At 42.2% G+C, this 18,016-nt stretch overlaps 1 protein-coding gene across 2 annotated transcripts in view; it reads right to left on the reverse strand.

The window, feature by feature from the left end:
* The window catches only part of Asciz (ASCIZ zinc finger protein), a 44,477-nt gene that overhangs the window by 26,021 nt on the left and 440 nt on the right, over positions 1 to 18,016 (reverse strand). The window contains exons 2-5 of one of the 2 annotated variants that reach the window (XM_068365454.1): positions 12,893 to 13,003; positions 12,806 to 12,858; positions 1,744 to 1,836; positions 189 to 326 (exon numbers count right to left, since the gene is read on the reverse strand). In XM_068365454.1, coding sequence (XP_068221555.1) covers positions 189 to 326; positions 1,744 to 1,836; positions 12,806 to 12,850 — 276 coding nt within the window. In that variant the 5' untranslated portion in view covers positions 12,851 to 12,858; positions 12,893 to 13,003. Of the gene's footprint in view, positions 1 to 188; positions 327 to 1,743; positions 1,837 to 12,805; positions 13,004 to 18,016 lie in introns of both variants that reach the window. The other variant, XM_068365453.1, reaches the window with a different exon arrangement.

Here is an 18,016-nt window from a genome sequence, read left to right on the forward strand (position 1 = left end):
CTCTGCTTATTTTCAAGATTCAATAGTTACTTAAAAAATAAAAAGTTCCCATTATCAGCATTCCAAAGCAATTCACAAACTTGATTATCTTAGTTTCATGAAATACAGAGCAGAAAAAATAAGGTCAAAATTAATGATTTGCTCAGTATTTGCGTGGATGTGGAACCAAGTTTCTAATGATACTGTACCTGTTTCAAATGAAGCCGAAGGGCAGACGAATTTGCAAAGGTGCGTGGGCATCCTTGTGGGCAGCTGATGTTGACAGTAATTGAAGATAAACTTTCCTCATCTGGAGTAACATGTTGGACATCTTTCACACGTGATGGCTGAATAAATATTCGTCAAAACTTTTATAAACAAACATTTTTTTTTATATTTTCTAAAACACAAGTTCAAGTGTTAAAATAGATAAAGATCTCATTAAATAATAACAATGATATGCTTCTGTAAGTGGCTAAATCTTCCAACAAATAAATCTTCCAACAAATAATACCAGTAGCTTTGTATAAAGTACAGTAACTATCCTGTCTGACAGATGAAAGGCAGTAACTTTTCCTTCTTACCACCTACCACTTAACCAACCACTGTTCTTGGCTCTATCACTCTATAGTAGTCGAAAAAAGTTGTTAAATATCCATATTCAAAACCAGATAAAGGCATGCTTACTATTCCTGTTTAAATTCTACAATCTAAAAACCATTTTTTTTCTCAAAATAACAAATTAAGTCCAACTGGAGAAGATGAGACCGCAAGGTGTACGATTGTACGATAGTAATGTTTATAATTATGCGTATGGTTAATGTTCCTCCTGTGTCACCGTGTTTGGGAAAGAATTGGCATCACAAGGAAGGGGTAGATGGGAGAAGGGGAGAGATGCAGATATTCTTATTCTTAAGTTTAAACATGCAAAAAAAAAAAAAAAAAAAAAAAAAAAAAAAAAAAAAAAAAAAAAAAAAAAAAAAAAAAAAAAAAAAAAAAAAAAAAGAAAGTAAGAAAGAAAGAAAGAAAGAAAGTAAGAAACAGAAAACAGTTGAATTTAATGGACTGGACTTAAGCATTTGAGCCATATGGCCTGGTGAACCAAGCAGGGAATTTAGCATCCAGGGTAAATAGGGAGAAAACCCTGATGTTGATCTATGAAGTAAAAGTTCAAAGAGATTGAACAACAAGATGGAAGATAGGGAACAAAAACAGAAGTATAGCAAAAAAAGATAAAAAGTGAGAGCAGCTAAGAGCCTGAGGGGGCACTGCAAAGACCCGTCATCATTAATACCTACAGTGCACTGCAACGGATGCAGTGACAGAACTAACCCCGTATGGGAGGTGCAAGACAATAAACAAACATTTGTGCGGTGATTGCAGTATGAGAAGAGTTGTACAATTAAGGAATGTAAAATGTGTAAATAAAAGGGGACAATAATCCACAAAGTGAAAACCTAAGATAGCTGACAGATTGTGAACACCATTACTTTATCAAGGAACTACTTACAATTATCAAAAATATAAAAAAATTTGAGTATTCAAATGCTACGTCTCTTTCCTGTGATCAATTTTACTTTCACAACTAAAAATTTGATAACTAGAAATTACGCAAAGAAATCCCGCAGTGTCACCATGATCAAGTAGACAGAGGTTATTATGTTCTCCCAGAAGTGTATTATATTTATCCCATAATAATGAAAAGTATGAAATCTGTAATGTGCAGGTTTGTATGACACTCAGATAGAAAAAAAAAATACTTACCAAACCAGATGAAACTGGATGTAAGTCTTGTTGAAATCCATAAACTCCATTTATAACTGCAGTAACTTTTGCAGTCAATTGTGATGCAAAGTCCTGAAATAAAAGCATAAGCTATGTACAGAAAGCATCTAATTATAATGTACGTCTACACACAAACGTATCTTGCATCTACTATACAGTGTACTTTAATTTACAAATGGAACACTTACTGCCGATGTCACATGGTTATTGTCACTAAAAGAAATCCAGTCTTTCAACCAGATGGTGTTAATAGTACTGTATAAGGAAACATCTAAAACTGGAGGGGCACTCAGTAGAACACAGACCTTCACCATGGCAGCTTATTTCTCAACCTTTTGTTTGGCCTTGACCTTTGACCTGGGACTTTCAAAATTGAATTGCTTCCATGTCTCAACATAACAATTAATCCCTGAAAGTTTCACTACTCTATGAGTAAAATTGGGGCCAGGAAGTTGTTAACACATAAACAAATGGACAAAAAGGGGTAAAAACATAACCACCTCTAAATTCATTGGCAGAGATAAAAAACAGGCTGCTTGAACTTGAGGACACTTATTTGGAGAAAAAGGAAGCTTATTATCCTTGGAACATAGCAGATGAGACTTGACTTGGCATAACTATACTCAGCTAAGAGCTGTTGTTCAGGAGTTCATGCTTTAACTTTAAAAGAATACAATTTGACCATAAAAAATCACAAATTTTATTAATTTTGTATTTTTCCTAACTATACAAAACTGAGACCTTTAACATGAGTATGTTTTCAGCAAAGCTTGGACTCGACAGTTAAAATTATAATGAAGTGGAGGTGGTTACTGCCGATGTCAGGTAAGCTATGGCCGCCTAAAAGGCCACCGAGTTCACAATTTGGCCTTAAACCCAGGACTTGAGAGGGGGTTGAGGCTGGAAGTGTAACTTAAAGAACTCAGGTTTTTGTAGTTAAGGAGACTGGCACTACAGACTCAGACTACTGTGCTCTAGTCTTGGGTAGTGCCACAGCCTCTGTACCATGGTATTCCACTGTCTTGGGTTAGAGGTCTCTTGCTTGAGAGTAGACTCGGGCACGCGATTCTATCTTGTTGCTTCCTCTTGTTTTTTAAAGATTTTATAGCTTATAATATATATGAAAGGTCTAATTTAATGTTATTACTGTACTTAAAATAATTTATTTTGATTGCTCATTGCTTCTCTTGTAGTTTATTTATTTCCTTGTTTTCTTCCCTCACTTGGCTATTTTTTCCTGTTGGAGCCCTTGGGCTTATAACATCCTGCTTTTCTAACTAGGGTTGTACCTTGGCTAGTAATAATAACAAAAACAATAATAATAATGATAATAATAATAATAACTTTTAAAATATGATATTTTAATTATAAAATAAATTTTTGAATATACTTACCCGGTGAATATATAATAGCTGCTGCTCCAGCGGCTCGACAGAAAAACACACAAAAACTCGCGAGCGATCGCTATGAAGGTTGCGGGTGTGCCCACCAGCGCCAACTATCGGCCAGATACCGCATATGCATGTAAACAAGCCTCAATTCTTCTCGTCCCGCTGCGTCTCTATTGGGGAGGAAGGGAGGGCCTTTAATTTATATATTCACCGGGTAAGTATATTCAAAAATTTATTTTATAATTAAAATATCATTTTTAAATATTTAACTGATAGCTGATTCACACCCAAGGTGGTGGGTAGAGACCAGAGTTAATTAAGTTTACAGCGTATATGCTTAGAGTTTTTGACAGTTATAATATAACAAAACCCAAATATATAGGTACCTGGTAAGGAAGTTGACTTAGACGATTACTCTGCCTTGTAAGTCTGTCTTCCTCACGAAGCCCAGCGATCCTCTTAGGATGCTGAAAGACTCCCAGGAGCTGAAGTATCAAGGGCTGCAACCCATACAAACAGGACCTCATCAAACCCCTAATCTGGGCGCTCTCAAGAAATGACTTTGACCACCCGCCAAATCAACCAGGATGCGAAAGGCTTCTTAGCCTTCCGTACAACCCAAAAAACAATATTAAAAACATTTCAAGAGACAGATTAAAAAGGATATTGGAATTAGGGTAATGTAGTGGTAGAACCCTCACCCACTACTGCACTCGCTGCAACGAATGGACCCAGTGTGTAGCAGTCCTCGTAAAGAGTCTGGACATCTTTTAAGTAAAATGACGCGAACACTGACTTGCTTCTCCAAAAAGTCGCGTCCATAATACTTTGCAGAGATCTATTTTGCTTGAAGGCCACGGAGGTTGCTATAGCTCTAAATTCGTGCGTCTTAACCTTAAGCAAACATCGGTCTTTCTCATTCAAGTGAGAATGAGCTTCTCGTATTAAAAATCTGATAAAATATGACAAAGCATTCTTTGACATAGGCAATGATGGTTTCTTAACTGAGCACCATAATGCCTCAGATTTACCTCGTAAAGACTTAGTACGAGCTAAATAGAACTTTAGAGCTCTAACAGGACATAATACTCTTTCCAGTTCGTTGCCTACGATCTCTGATAAGCAAGGAATATCAAAAGATTTAGGCTAAGGACGAGAAGGCAGTTCATTTTTGGCCAGGAAACCAAGTTGAAGTGAACAAGTGGCTTTTTCTGTAGAAAAGCCGATGTTCTTACTGAAGGCATGAAGTTCACTGACCCTTTTAGCCGAAGCCAAGCACACTAGGAAAAGTGTCTTGAGGGTGAGATCCTTCAGGGAGGCTGAATGTAATGGCTCAAACCTGTCTGACATGAGGAACCTTAGGACCACGTCTAAGTTCCATCCAGGAGTTGCCAAACGACGTTCCTTAGAGGTCTCGAAAGACTTAAGGAGATCTTGGAGATCTTTATTGTTGGAAAGATCTAAGCCTCTATGTCAAAAGACCGAAGCCAACATGCTCCTGTAGCCCTTAATCGTGGGAGCTGAGAGGGAGCGAACCTTTCTAAGATGTAAAAGAAAATCTGTGATTTGGGCTACAGAGGTACTGGACGAGGACACAGATGCTGACTTGCACCAGTCTCGAAAGACTTCCCACTTCGACTGGTATACTCTAATGGTAGAAGCTCTCCTCGCTCTTGCAATCGCACTGGCTGCCTCCTTCGAAAAGCCTCGAGCTCTTGAGAGTCTTTCGATAGTCTGAAGGCAGTCAGACGAAGAGCGGGGAGGCTTTGATGGACATTCTTTACGTGGGGCTGACGTAACAGATCTACCCTTAGAGGAAGACTTCTTGGAAAGTCTACCAGCCATCGAAGTACCTCGGTGAACCACTCTCTCGCGGGCCAGAGGGGAGCAACCAACGTCAACCTTGTCCCTTCGTGAGAGGCGAACTTCTGCAGTACCTTGTTGACAATCTTGAATGGTGGGAATGCATATAAGTCCAGATGAGACCAATCTAGGAGAAATGCATCTATGTGTATTGCTGCTGGGTCTGGGACTGGAGAGCAATAGATTGGAAGTCTCTTGGTCATCGAGGTGGCAAAGAGGTCTATGGTGGGTTGACCCCAAGTCGCCCAAAGACTCTTGCACACGTCCTTGTGGAGGGTCCATTCCGTAGGAATTACCTGACCCCTCCGACTGAGACAGTCTGCTAAGACGTTCAAGTCGCCCTGGATAAACCTCGTTAACAGGGAGATGCCTCGATCTCTTGACCAAATGAGCAGGTCCCTTGCGATCTCGTACAGCGTGAGGGAGTGTGTGCCTCCTTGCTTGGAGATGTACGCCAAGGCTGTGGTATTGTCGGAGTTGATCTCTACCACTTTGTTTCGAAGGAGACTTTCGAATTTCATCAAGGCCAAGTGGACTGCCAAAAGCTCCTTGCCGTTGATGTGCATACTCCTCTGACTTGAGGTCCACAGACCTGAGCATTCCCGACCGTCCAGGGTCGCACCCCAACCCAAATCCGACGCGTCTGAGAATAGTACGTGGTTTGGGTTCTGAACTGCTAGGGAAAGTCCCTCTCTCAGACTGATATTGGTGTTCCACCATTTCAGGCATGCCTTTACTGGTTCGGAGACCGGGATTGAGACCGTCTCTAACGTCTTGTCCTTGTTCCAGTGAAAGGCTAGATGGAACTGGAGAGGCCGAAGGTGTAGTCTTCCTAGCGAGACAAACTGCTCCAGGGATGATAGAGTTCCTACTAGACTCATCCAATTCCTGACTGAGCACCGTTCTCTCTTCAACATTAGTTGGACTTTGAGCAGGGCTTGATCTATTCGGGTGGCAGACGGAAAAGCCCGAAAAACTGGACTGCGAATCTCCATCCCTAAATACAGTATAGTTTGGGATGGAATCAGCTGGGACTTTTCTAGGTTGACCAAAAGTCCCAATTCCTTGGTCAGATCCAACGTCCAATGAAGATCCTGCAGACAGCGATGACTGGACGAAGCCCTGAGAAGCCAGTCGTCCAAGTACAGGGAGGCTCGGATACCCGATAAATGGAGGAATTTTGCCACATTCCTCATGAGCCTTGTAAACACGAGAGGAGCAGGACTTAGGCCAAAGCACAGGGCCCGAAACTGGTATACCACATTCCTGAAAACAAACCTCAGAAACGGTTGGGAATCTGGGTGTATAGGAATGTGGAAGTACGCATCTCGTAGGTCGAGAGAGACCATCCAGTCTCCCTTTCTGACCGCTGCTAAGACTGACTTCGTGGTCTCCATAGTGAACTTTGTTTTCGTAACAAAAACGTTGAGCGCACTGACGTCTAGCACCGGTCTCCAACCTCCTGTCTTCTTTGGGACTAGGAAGAGACGGTTGTAAAACCCCGGTGATTGAAGGTCCGAGACTTTCACCACCGCTCCCTTCTCTAGCAACAGAGACACTTCTAGGTTTAGGGCTTGTCTCTTTGACTCCTCTCGGTACCTGGGAGAGAGGTCGATGGGAGTTGTCGCTAGAGGAGGTTTGCGTACAAACGGAATTTTGTACCCCTCTCTGAGCAACCGAACAGACTGTTGGTCTGCGCCCCTCTTCTCCCGGGCCTGCCAGAAGCTCTTCAATCTGGCTCCTACCACTGTCTGAGGCTGTGGGCAGTCAGACTCTGCCACGTGAGGACTTGGCTCCTCTCTTCTTTCCTCTCTTTCCCTCGGCACGAGTACTTCCCCTGCTGGGAGCTCTGCCACGAAAGGGCGGGATAAATCTGGATGCCGGAGTGTCGATCCTGGGTCTTACAGCAAAGGATGTAGAAGGAGTCCCCTTGCGAGCAGAGGACGCCATCAAGTCATGGGTGTCCTTCTGCACAAGCGAAGAAGCTATGTCCTTAACCAATTGTTGCGGAAACAAAAACTTTGATAAGGGAGCAAAGAGCAGTTCTGATCTCTGACAGGGAGTAACTCCTGCCGAAAGAAAAGAGCAAAGGGACTCTCGCTTCTTTAAGACTCCCGACGAAAAAGAGGAGGCGAGCTCATTGGAACCATCGCGGATGGCTTTATCCATACATGACATTATCAGTAAGGAAACATCTCTATCAGCCGACGAGATTTTCCTACTTAAAGCTCCTAATGACCAGTCAAGGAAGTTGAAAACTTCAAAGGCCCTGTATACGCCTTTCAGCAGATGGTCAAGGTCCGAGGAGGACCAACTAATCTTCGAGCGTCTCATGGCTAGGCGGCGGGGAGAGTCTACGAGGCTTGAGAAGTCACCCTGGGCAGAGGCAGGGACTCCCAAGCCGAGAACTTCTCCTGTGGCATACCAGACGCTCGATCTAGACGAGAGCTTTGACGGAGGGAAGGCAAAGGCCGTCTTCCCCAAACTCCTCCTGGTATCCAACCAGTTGCCTAAAAGTCGTAAAGCTCTCTTGGAAGAGCGAGAGAGCACTAGCTTAGTAAAGGCTGGCATGTTAGCAGGTAAGCCTAAAGCAAACTCAGACGGTGGCGAACGAGGAGCAACTGTAACAAAGTGATCGGGAAAAAGCTCCTTGAAAATTAACATGACTTTCTTAAAGTCCATTGAAGGAGGAACCGTTCTAGGTTCGTCTACATCCGAAGGATGATCATCATGATGAGGGTCAGCAACGTCCTCATCTGAAGGATCTTCATCCGACAACTGCTGAGTAACAAGCAAAGGGGTTGACAATGCTTGACACGCAGAGTCCACACGCACTGGTGCATTAGTAGCAGTCCAGGACGCTACGTCATGTAACTGCTTAACAGCCTGACTGTCAACAACAACAGGAGCGGGAGGACGCTCGACGTCAACTCGAGACTGTTTTGACTGCCTAGACTGAGCAGTCAAAACAACTCTAGACTGCGGTGCTTGACGCTCAGCGTCAAAACAAGTCAATTCCGCTGGTTGGCGAACGTCCTGAACGTCAACAAGAGCATTAGGAAGTGGCTGAACGTCCATATGCAGCTGAAAGTCAACACGTGACTGCATCGAGTGAGGCTCTACAAAGCGCGATTGACGTGACTTAGCAACGCCAACGTCAACAGGACGAGCAAAGGCTCGTTTTGGCGGCTGAAGGCCAGGATCTCGATTAGCTAAGCGGCGAGGATCATCGTGAACCTTTTCAGCAGAATAGTCTTCCATAAGGGAGGCGAGCTTGATCTGCATGTCTTGCAGTACAACCCATTTAGGATCAACGGGAATGGGTGCGGTAAAAGACGGGGTTAACGTCTGAGACTGCACAACCTTGCCTATACCAAGACTCTCTGAGCCTGTATAACGTTGCTGCTTAGGCGGAGAGCAGTCTTCCGATGACTGTAAGGGGTCAGAGCTGTCCCAATGGCTACAACCAGGACGCTGGACCTGTCCTGAAGGGACCGACTTTCGCTTCAAGGGCCTTGAAACCTTGCTCCACGGTTTCTTATGCGAAAAGCCTTCGGATGATGAAGAGAAAATGGTTTCTCTCGTCTTATGGTAGGGGCGGTCTTGATGAGACACGCCTGTTACTATAGAGGGAACGTCTGTTCGCTGATCAAGGCCTCTCGAACCCATAAGTCGTACGACATTACTTCTCCCCTGGACTTGGGAGCTTGCAAGAGGTCTCGGACTAGACGAACGACAGGCACGAACAGACGAACCCTCGATCGCAACACTGAAAACACTTTGCGCACTAATCACTTTCCCACGATTTTCCGCTGTGGCACTCTGACACTTTAGCTCTTTAACGTCCGCCATGAGTTGATTACGATCTGTAGCTAATGACTCAACTCTTTCACCCAAAGCATGAATGGCACGTAACATGTCCCGCATTGATGGTTCCTGAGTGCCAGTAGGGGTTCAGGCACAACCACTACAGGGGAAGGATTAGGTTCAGGGGCATGGGGAGAGGAAAAATCTACTGATCTAGAGGAACTTCTCCTCACCCTATCTCTCTCTAGCTTACGAGAATATTTGTCATATTCGAGCCAATCGAATTCCGAAAGGCCCACGCATTCCTCACACCGATCTCCTAATTGACAAGTTTTACCCCGACAATTAGAACACACAGTATGTGGGTCGAGAGATGCCTTTGGAAGACGCCTATTGCAATCCCTAGCCTTACACTTACGAAATCTAGGAACTTGAGAAGCGTCAGCCATTTTGAATTAGTCAAAGAAAGTCCAAAAAACAATCCAAGTCATCAACAATTAAATCTGTCCAAAAAAGAGTTCAAGAGTTTAAGTTGAGGAAAAACACCTGCACTGCGAAAGCTCAAACCAAAATGAAGTACTTCACCAAGTCTGTTGAGAAAACTCCAGGTTATACAGCGAGTAATGATACGTCTTGTCGTTAAGGCCGACAGAGAAGAATTGAGGCTTGTTTACATGCATATGCGGTATCTGGCCGATAGTTGGCGCTGGTGGGCACACCCGCAACCTTCATAGTGATCGCTCGCGAGTTTTTGTGTGTTTTTCTGTCGAGCCGCTGGAGCAGCAGCTATTATATATTCACCGGCTAAGTTAAATATTTAAAACTATGATTTGTTCCTAAACAAATACAAACCTTATTCCTTTAATAAGAGACTTATCCTTGGGATGGAGAAGTTTCTATAACCAAACTGGCTGGTTTACTTTCCCTGTACACGAGAGAAAGTGATGGTTCCTTGTCAACCTGGAAATGAGGCAGAAGATGGTAGATGGACAAGGAAGTACCTACAGTACTGTATATACATGTGGAAGATATGTGCAAATGCATGGAAATTTATAAAAAATTGGGTTTGCATACATTTGTCCATCATCCCCTTTGTCTGGAAAGATGGGAAGAGATCAAGTATTTCTAAAAAAAAACCCTAAATGTTAAGAAAAGTTGCTCGATCATATGAGTTTACCTGTACCTAATGTTAGATCCAGTAAATAATGGAGCAACTGGTGCGCCCTGAGGAAGGGGAAGAAAGAGGTAAAAGCGGCCAGTCAATCTTACCTGTCATTCTAGACTTATGTTGTGACCGTATTTCATACAGGAAATTTCATGTACCACGAAGGAGATATGTTTACTATACAATCTGATGAGCAACTACCACTGAGCCAGGGATAAAGGTATTGAGAGACCTGTGGGTATACTCCCGTAGGTTATGGTCAGCAAAAGATGTCTATCATACCAGACTCTAGTATTTAAGAGCTATGCCACTAACAGTTTCTTCTTGAGATCTGAAATAGATCTGATGAGTCTGACTTCATGCACTCAAATCTGGGATGGTCCTTTATGTCTCTTCGCTTGCAAAAAAAAACATGTCTGACTGTATCATGAACCAAGACAGAAACTGTTCTAGGATCTTTTCTCTCATTTCTTCCACGTCAATTGCTCTGGACTACTGGTTGATCAAGGAAGCCATCTGGAAGCCGGCCATGGAAAAGGAGTTCATGGCAGCAAATTCAAGAGCTGAGAGGTCTGTGCCCTGAGTCTTGAGTCTCTTGATAGGCAAACCCGTTGTCCCAAATGGGAAGAGGAGATGGGTTTATAACCTTTGGGATGTAAAATTTTCTCCATTTAAAGAGTACAAGAAGGAGAATCTTACTTGACCAGGTAGACTGCAGTGAATTCCAAGGCTCGACAATCTGAGAATTCCCTCTGTCATAGGCCCTGAGAGCAAGTTCTGACCATGGCAACTCAAGGAAGGTCTTTGGTCCTTGAGAGGACTCAAAATGCTGATCAATGATCATTAAACCCCGTTTCACAGAAGCCACGGTAGCCTCTCCATGGTCATTGCACTCACGGATGAGTCCCAAAAAAATTACAAGCAAATGCTCAGTTTCGGGAATCTCAGCCTTCACTGGCACTGGACCAAAGTTGGATGCTATTGAGGTGCTGAAATCCCCCGTGACTCGTAAGTGAAATGGTCTCAGCACACTTTGGGAGATGGTTCTTTCATCCCTGAGTATGACTGATCCAGATCGAGAATGATTGTACCTTAGATTCCCCTTCAAAGCAAATAAGAATTTGACTCTAGTTTCTCAGAGACCAGAGACTGACTAAGTACTCTGTACTTTAGCCTCTGAGGAGCAAATTGGTGAGAGCGGTATCGGGCACTGTACAGGTGCGTAACGTGAGTGCTGTTCACTTCGTAGTGGAGAACCTTGGTGCAGATAGCATATATGCGAAAAGGCATCCCGAAACACTGAGAGTGGTCCTGCGAGACAATTTGTTCCTGTTCCCAAATGTGAGAGCATATGGACAGGCCAGTCGGAAAGAAATAAAAACAACTGACATGTGATCACATTCTGGAGAATGTGAATGTCCTCAGTGATCTTGAGGGTCACGAGGAGAATGATCATACTGCAAACGATCATGATAGGACCGATCACCATGCGGTGAAAGATCCAGTGGCAACTTCTTACGATTGAACCGATCACCCAAAGCGATTGTTCATGAGGAGGTGGAGACTGAGGATCATATTCATGATCATCTTTACACGAGGGAATGTCTTGTCACTTGTACGAATGAGAAGATGGATTTCAGGTTCCCCTCACCTCACCATGGGCCAATTTCTCCTCATTTGGAATAAAAGTACCCTTAGGGAGAGAAACTGAGTTGCACCTTTATTGTCTAGGGAAAGCAATGGGAGAGGGGAGGTACCCTTCATCATGACTGATGATGTGCAGGCTTAGTTTGGTTTGAGACCTAACACAGCAGGCGTGTGAACATTTGTAACTCAAACCAAGACCCCTTCCCAATTTGGGTAGGTTCTTGGTACAGCACTGCCTCTCTCCCTTGTAAGAAAGTCTTCATGGACTTTGACAACTTTTTCTTCTTAAAGGCAAAGGAGCCGCGTCAGAAGAATCCGCCATGGAGAAGGATAAACTAGAATAGGCCTCCACAGGTGGAGCAGGAAATGGGGAAGAAGCACCGAGGAAAGCCTCTATTCCTAGCAGTGGCCAAAACCTTCAGAGGCTTTATCGCTGACAGAGTACCAGCGTTACCCAAGGCAGGCCACAGCGTCCTCATGTCAAGGTCGTCATCAGTAGGAACAGCGACAGGCGAGTCTCAAGGCAAAGGAATACTGTATTTATTACCTTCCCTTGGGGAAGGTGATACTTCTGCTTTCCCAGAGGAGTTTCCCGAGAACGAGTCAAGGTCTCCTCTCCCCCCAAAATTTCTCCCGATGACCACGCCCTGGAGGAATCAGAGGGGAGAAAACAGAACGAGCTACAGAGCTTCTTCAGCGTCAGCTAAAACATCTCCATCTCTGATAATGAATAACCCCTCTAAGACTTCCTCTTCCTTCCAAACTTCACCCACTGCAGAGGCTGCCACGACCTACCCTAATCACAAGAGGTGACTGCGAACAATCATGCCCAAAGCAAAAAGCACACAGAAGGTGAATATTAATGGCAGGTTTTGACTTAAACATTTTCTCTCCGTACTCTATTTCATTGCAAAGAAAAAGAATTAATACAGCGTTTATTGAGGGATGGAGCAAGAGTATGTGCATATAGCTTGCAGCCATAATCAAAAGTGAGTGTCTAGCTGACCGACAGGTATGCAAGGCTTATCCGCCAGTAGATATAATTACCTACTTAAATCTTACTTTGCTGGTTTGCATTCGTATAGGAGCAACTCTTGATTTCAATAGCTTCAAGACTGATGAATCATTATGATTTAAAAGTAATACAATAACATAAATTCACACTTACTGGATCATCAAGTACTTCCTCTTCAATTATTTGTGCAGCATCCATACCACAACCTTCAGTTCACTTTCATCATCAACAAACCACAACCTTCAGTCCACTTTCATCATCAACAAACAAAAAATAAAAGCTGTTGATGTTTTTTAAATCTTCGGATCATATTCTCTCAGCGTTTACCTATTTCACAAGCTGCAGGAATACCTGTAAAATAATTAATGTTTGAAAATCTCAAAACTTGTACACTGTACATGTACTATATTATGTTCTTAAGTAATAATAAGAAATGTGTACATAATAATGTAATCACCAGAGTTTGATTTTCCCTGTTAGTCTAGTCACCAGAACAGCATGTACTGTACTACTTGTCTCCCCTCTAGCACATTCCTACACATATTCCCACCAAACTGGTACAAATGCATACCAAAGATGCCACTAAGAGGTATTAGAAGAAGGGTCCATTTAAATAAGATCTTCATAACACATTTGTAATTAATGATACAGTACAGTACTGTACTAAACCAAAACATTTTATTCTACCTATGCTGAGCCATTTGGCTACTTTGGAGGAGGTTAATGCTAGCACTAGGCACTAGTCAAATTTGTCAAGCTAGTATCATAAGTTGCCAGTAATAACAGAGTGGATAATTTCAACAGGTTTTCAGAAATTCCAAGATTTACTTTAACAAATCCTTAAAAGCAATGCACCAGTATGTTAAAAAAAATTACAAATTTGAAGGTAATTTGTATTTTTTGGAGGTACTGTAACTTGTATTTTTCCTAACTATGCAAGCTTTTACACAAGATAGAATATCAACAATGCTGGAGTACATGGCAATTAAACTTTCATAAAGATATGTAAACATGTAGACGATGCTCCGCCCTCCTGCTGGCTCACTGAGCACTCACTTTCATTGCCGCCAGAACTTTCTACGCGGTAGGTGATGTCAGGAAAGTATGAGTAGAGGACTCAGGTCTGTATAGTTAAGAAAAATATAAATGACCTCCAAATTTGTCATTTGTTCCTACACAAATGCAAACCCTTGTCCTTTATAAAGGAAACTCATCCTTAGGTGGGGGGGAAGTCCATATTCCAACTGGCTGGATACTTATCCTGGACTATCAAAGCTGTGGACCCTTGTAGGTGGTGCAGACTTAAGGTTCTTTACACTTTGTGCACTGGTATTTAGCAATAGCCCCGGGTTCACAGCCCATGCAATAAAGGATGCAAACCAGAAAATCCCTGTGTAGTAACAATGAGGCATATATATATATATGTCAATGGGTTTGCCTAGTTACAACACACTCCACCTCGTAATGCGGGGAATGACACTTCTATATGTATACAATAGAAAAGCTACATGCTAAGTGGGAGTTAGCTGCATGTGAATCGATTCCAGTTGATAAGTTTTGTATGCTGTGCCCAAAGAGAGGGGAAGATGAAAAGGAAAGGGCCCGTCATTCCTCACTTTCATGCCAGTCTAACATTCAACCTTGATCCAATGGTAATGGTCATGTAAGAGGAGCCGAGGTACTTATACTACCTGCTGTGCAGCCACTACAGGTCCTAGCAAAAAAGTGTCCATTGATCTGTGGGTCGATTCCCACAGGTAATGGGCAGTATAGCCTGCCTATGTAGTCTGCCATTTCCAGGAATTCCTACGCCAAAGGGAGATTCCTAAGGAATGCCAGGGTTCTGCTTATTTCTCTGATATCATGAGCTCTAACCTGAGCTCTACCTGGAGCAGAAGTTGAGGGTGGCGAATGGGTACAGTTAATAACTTCCATTAGGCAAGAAGAGATCGTATTTTAGTCACCTCCTTTTTAACTCTTCCTGTACTAATGAAGAGGTGCCACAGGTGAGGTCCAATTGCTTATGTATGTTTAAGGTAATGCCTTGGCACCCTTGCAGGACAAAACCAGCTGACCAGAATCGTTGATTGCTGCTCTAAGGCTTGCAACCTGAAACGAAGAAAACTTGGAATTGGAAACGGATGGATTCTGAGTTTTAGCTACAAACTCAGGGATAAAAGAGAACGAGACCTGCCTCCCGCGCTCAGTATGAACGATGCTAAAGGAAAAACCATGAAGCTTGCTGACCCGCTTGGAATAGGCTAAGACGAGCAAGAAAATTGCTTTGAGGGTAAGATTCCTGTCTGAGGCAAGCCTAACAGTCTGAAAGATCTTAGTAACGTCCCACGTGGTCTCATTTCTATCAGAGGAAAGGACTGCTCAAAGCTTTGTAAGAGTATAATGAGTTCTGCCAAAGAGGAAATATCAACTCCTTTCAGCCTAAAGATCCGGTTCAAGACTGAAGGATAGCCTTTCACTGCTGATACTGAGCAGAGTATTTTATCTTCGGAGGTAAAGTAATAATTCGTCTATCAATGGAATGGAGGCTTTGAGAGGAGAAACCCCAGCCCATGTCATCAACCACAAAAGATAGCCCACTAGGCTTGGTACACAAAAGTTGAAGATTTCCAAAGGTATTCTGATATATCTCATGCATACTTTAAGAGAAACCTAATTTGTTGATACTGTATATCTTTACATGCTCACCAAAACTAGCAAACACTGGACTCTCAAGTTACACTTTAAAGAAATTTTGGTGCCCTAGGTTTACTTATTACGAGGCTGAAACCATGGAGAAACATTAACACTAACATTGCTCACATACACATGTACAATGAAATGACATGGATTCATATTCGTTAATGTTCTTCTTGCCTAATCACTTTCTTATATGTAACTTTAATCATAAACAAACAATTTCTCCTTTAAAATAATTTTCATGATTTCCCATTTTCCTTAGAATTAGAACCAGGCCGCCATTTGCAATAATTGCCCAAATGACTAGCACTGAAGCTATTGTCCCATGACTGTCTTTCCTTATAATGCAACTTTCTTTAGTCAATCTCCTAACTTCAATTCGAAATCGACAAACTGTCATGCCTTAAAAGCAATATTTCCCCATGGAAACAAACACAGGAATACAACCTAACCTAAGGATTTCTCATCTAACCTAACTCAGGTTACTGTGTCCTTTCCTACCTAACCTATTGGGGGTGCTTGTACGCACCCACAAGACAGCTTCTTGGAAGCTATATCCTTACCTCAACTTAAGTGTCTTAGATTGTTGGCAGTGTGAATCCTAGGTTGTCTACTACAGTCTGACAGCCTCAGTTACGGTAAAAAGAGCGATTAATCGAAGGTACTTCTTTCAATGGTTCAATATTTTTCTCTTTCTTAAAAAAAAAAAAAATAAAAATACTGCATTGACTGTAGTCAGAAAAAAGTAGAAACAACAGTACCATTTCTTAGTATTTGAAATACAAATTCTTTTTGAAACCTTGAAATGTGATATTCTACCCTTAATATACAGACTACATAACATCTTATCAGAAAAATTCACAGTGTATCAACAAATGGAAATAGCCATATTAAAGGAATGATTGCAACTGGGGTAAAAAGCATCCTACTGAACCATGAGCATCAAAAGAACCGTGTAAAAATGAGGACGGTACAGTTGGTTATTGGCAAAAGTAAAAAAATTAAGTCCTGTGATAATAAAAGACGGGATGATTAGTCATTTAGAAAATGATCACAATGACAAGAGAAAATAGGAAGATTAAATAGTTATTATACACGAAAACCCTTCATTCATAACAGAAGTTACAAATAAGATAGTGGTTCCACAAGAAAAGCATTGGGAAGATAAGAATACAAGTTTCATCATATATGTATATACACAAGCAATAGTAGCGTTATTATATATTCAGCTGGTAACCAAGCCACCTTGCCTTGATTGACGCAGGTTGATACGTATCACATGGAAGTATCCCAGATTAGTAAAAGAACAAATTTGTACAAATTTTGTCACTCTACCTAACATGAATCAAATATAGCGTGACACGGTGCATGAAATTTATAAATACTGTATGAGTATGAAAATGAGAGTATTGTATCTTACAGATCTTTCTGTGGACAAGGAACATGATAAAGAATAAAAAAGGCACAAAAATAATAATTTTACACCTTGCTGTAGGCTACAGCACTCATTTGGGAGCCTTTGTAGCTCGTTGGGACAGATTGGGTGTAAAATTTCAAGTTATGACTGAAAATCCACACTTTAGAAGGGAAACAAACACAAGGACACCACCTTAACTAAGGTTCCAAACCTAACCTAAGCTAAGAGCTGTATCTTTACTTACCAGGGGGCTACGGCACCCAGCGACACCCTTAGACTGCCATATCCTTAGTGGAGCCTCTGTATAAAAATGGACAGGAACTCCTGCCTGCATAGAACACTTTACCTAGACTTCTCCACCTAACCTTTCCTACCCATGCCCTTACCTAGGTTGGCCAGGGCACCAGCCACCCGTTGAGATACTACCGCCAAAGAGTTATAGGGTCCTTTGCCTGGCCAGACAGACCTACATTGGATCCCTCTCTCTGGTTATAGCTCATTTTTTCCTTTGCCTACACATACAGCGTAAAGTCTGGCTCATTCTTTCCATATTCTCCTCTGTCCTCATACATCTAACAACACTGAGATTACCCAACAATTCTTCTTCGCTCAAGGGGAACTGCTACACTGTAATAGTTCAGTGGCTACTTTCCTCTCGGCAAGGGTAGAAGAGAGACTCTAGCAATGGTATGCAGCTCTTCTAGGAGAAGGACACTCCATAATCAAACCATTGTTCTCTAGTCTTGGGGAGTACCATAGCTTCCGTACCATGGTCTTTCACTGTCTTGGAGTAGAGTTTTCTTGCCTGAAGGTATACTTGGGCACACTATTCTATCTTATTTCTCTTACTCTTGTTATTTTGAAGTTTTAATAGTTTATATATGAAAGATTTATTTTAATGCTGTTTTTCTTAAACATATCGTAGTTATTTCCTTGTTTCCTTTCTTCAATGGGCTACTTTCCCTGTTGGAGCCCTTGGGATTTTAGCATCCTGCTTTTCCAACTGGGGTTGTAGCTTAGCAAGCACTAATAACAAAAATAATGACAAATGGGAGGGGGTAGCTAATGTCTCCCTATACTCAATTTTTTGTTCTTTTTAATGAGGAGCATTTGCACTGACTCGCAGCAGTGCCCTCTTGGATCGGAAAAGTTTCCTGCTATCTGATTGGTTAGAATAATCTTGTCCAACCAATCAGCAAGCAGGAAACTTTTCCGAGCTAAAATGGCAACCCTGCGAGTTGGTGCAAATC

This window comes from Palaemon carinicauda, chromosome 42 (genome assembly GCF_036898095.1).
Source record: "Palaemon carinicauda isolate YSFRI2023 chromosome 42, ASM3689809v2, whole genome shotgun sequence".
NCBI lineage: Eukaryota > Metazoa > Arthropoda > Malacostraca > Decapoda > Palaemonidae > Palaemon > Palaemon carinicauda.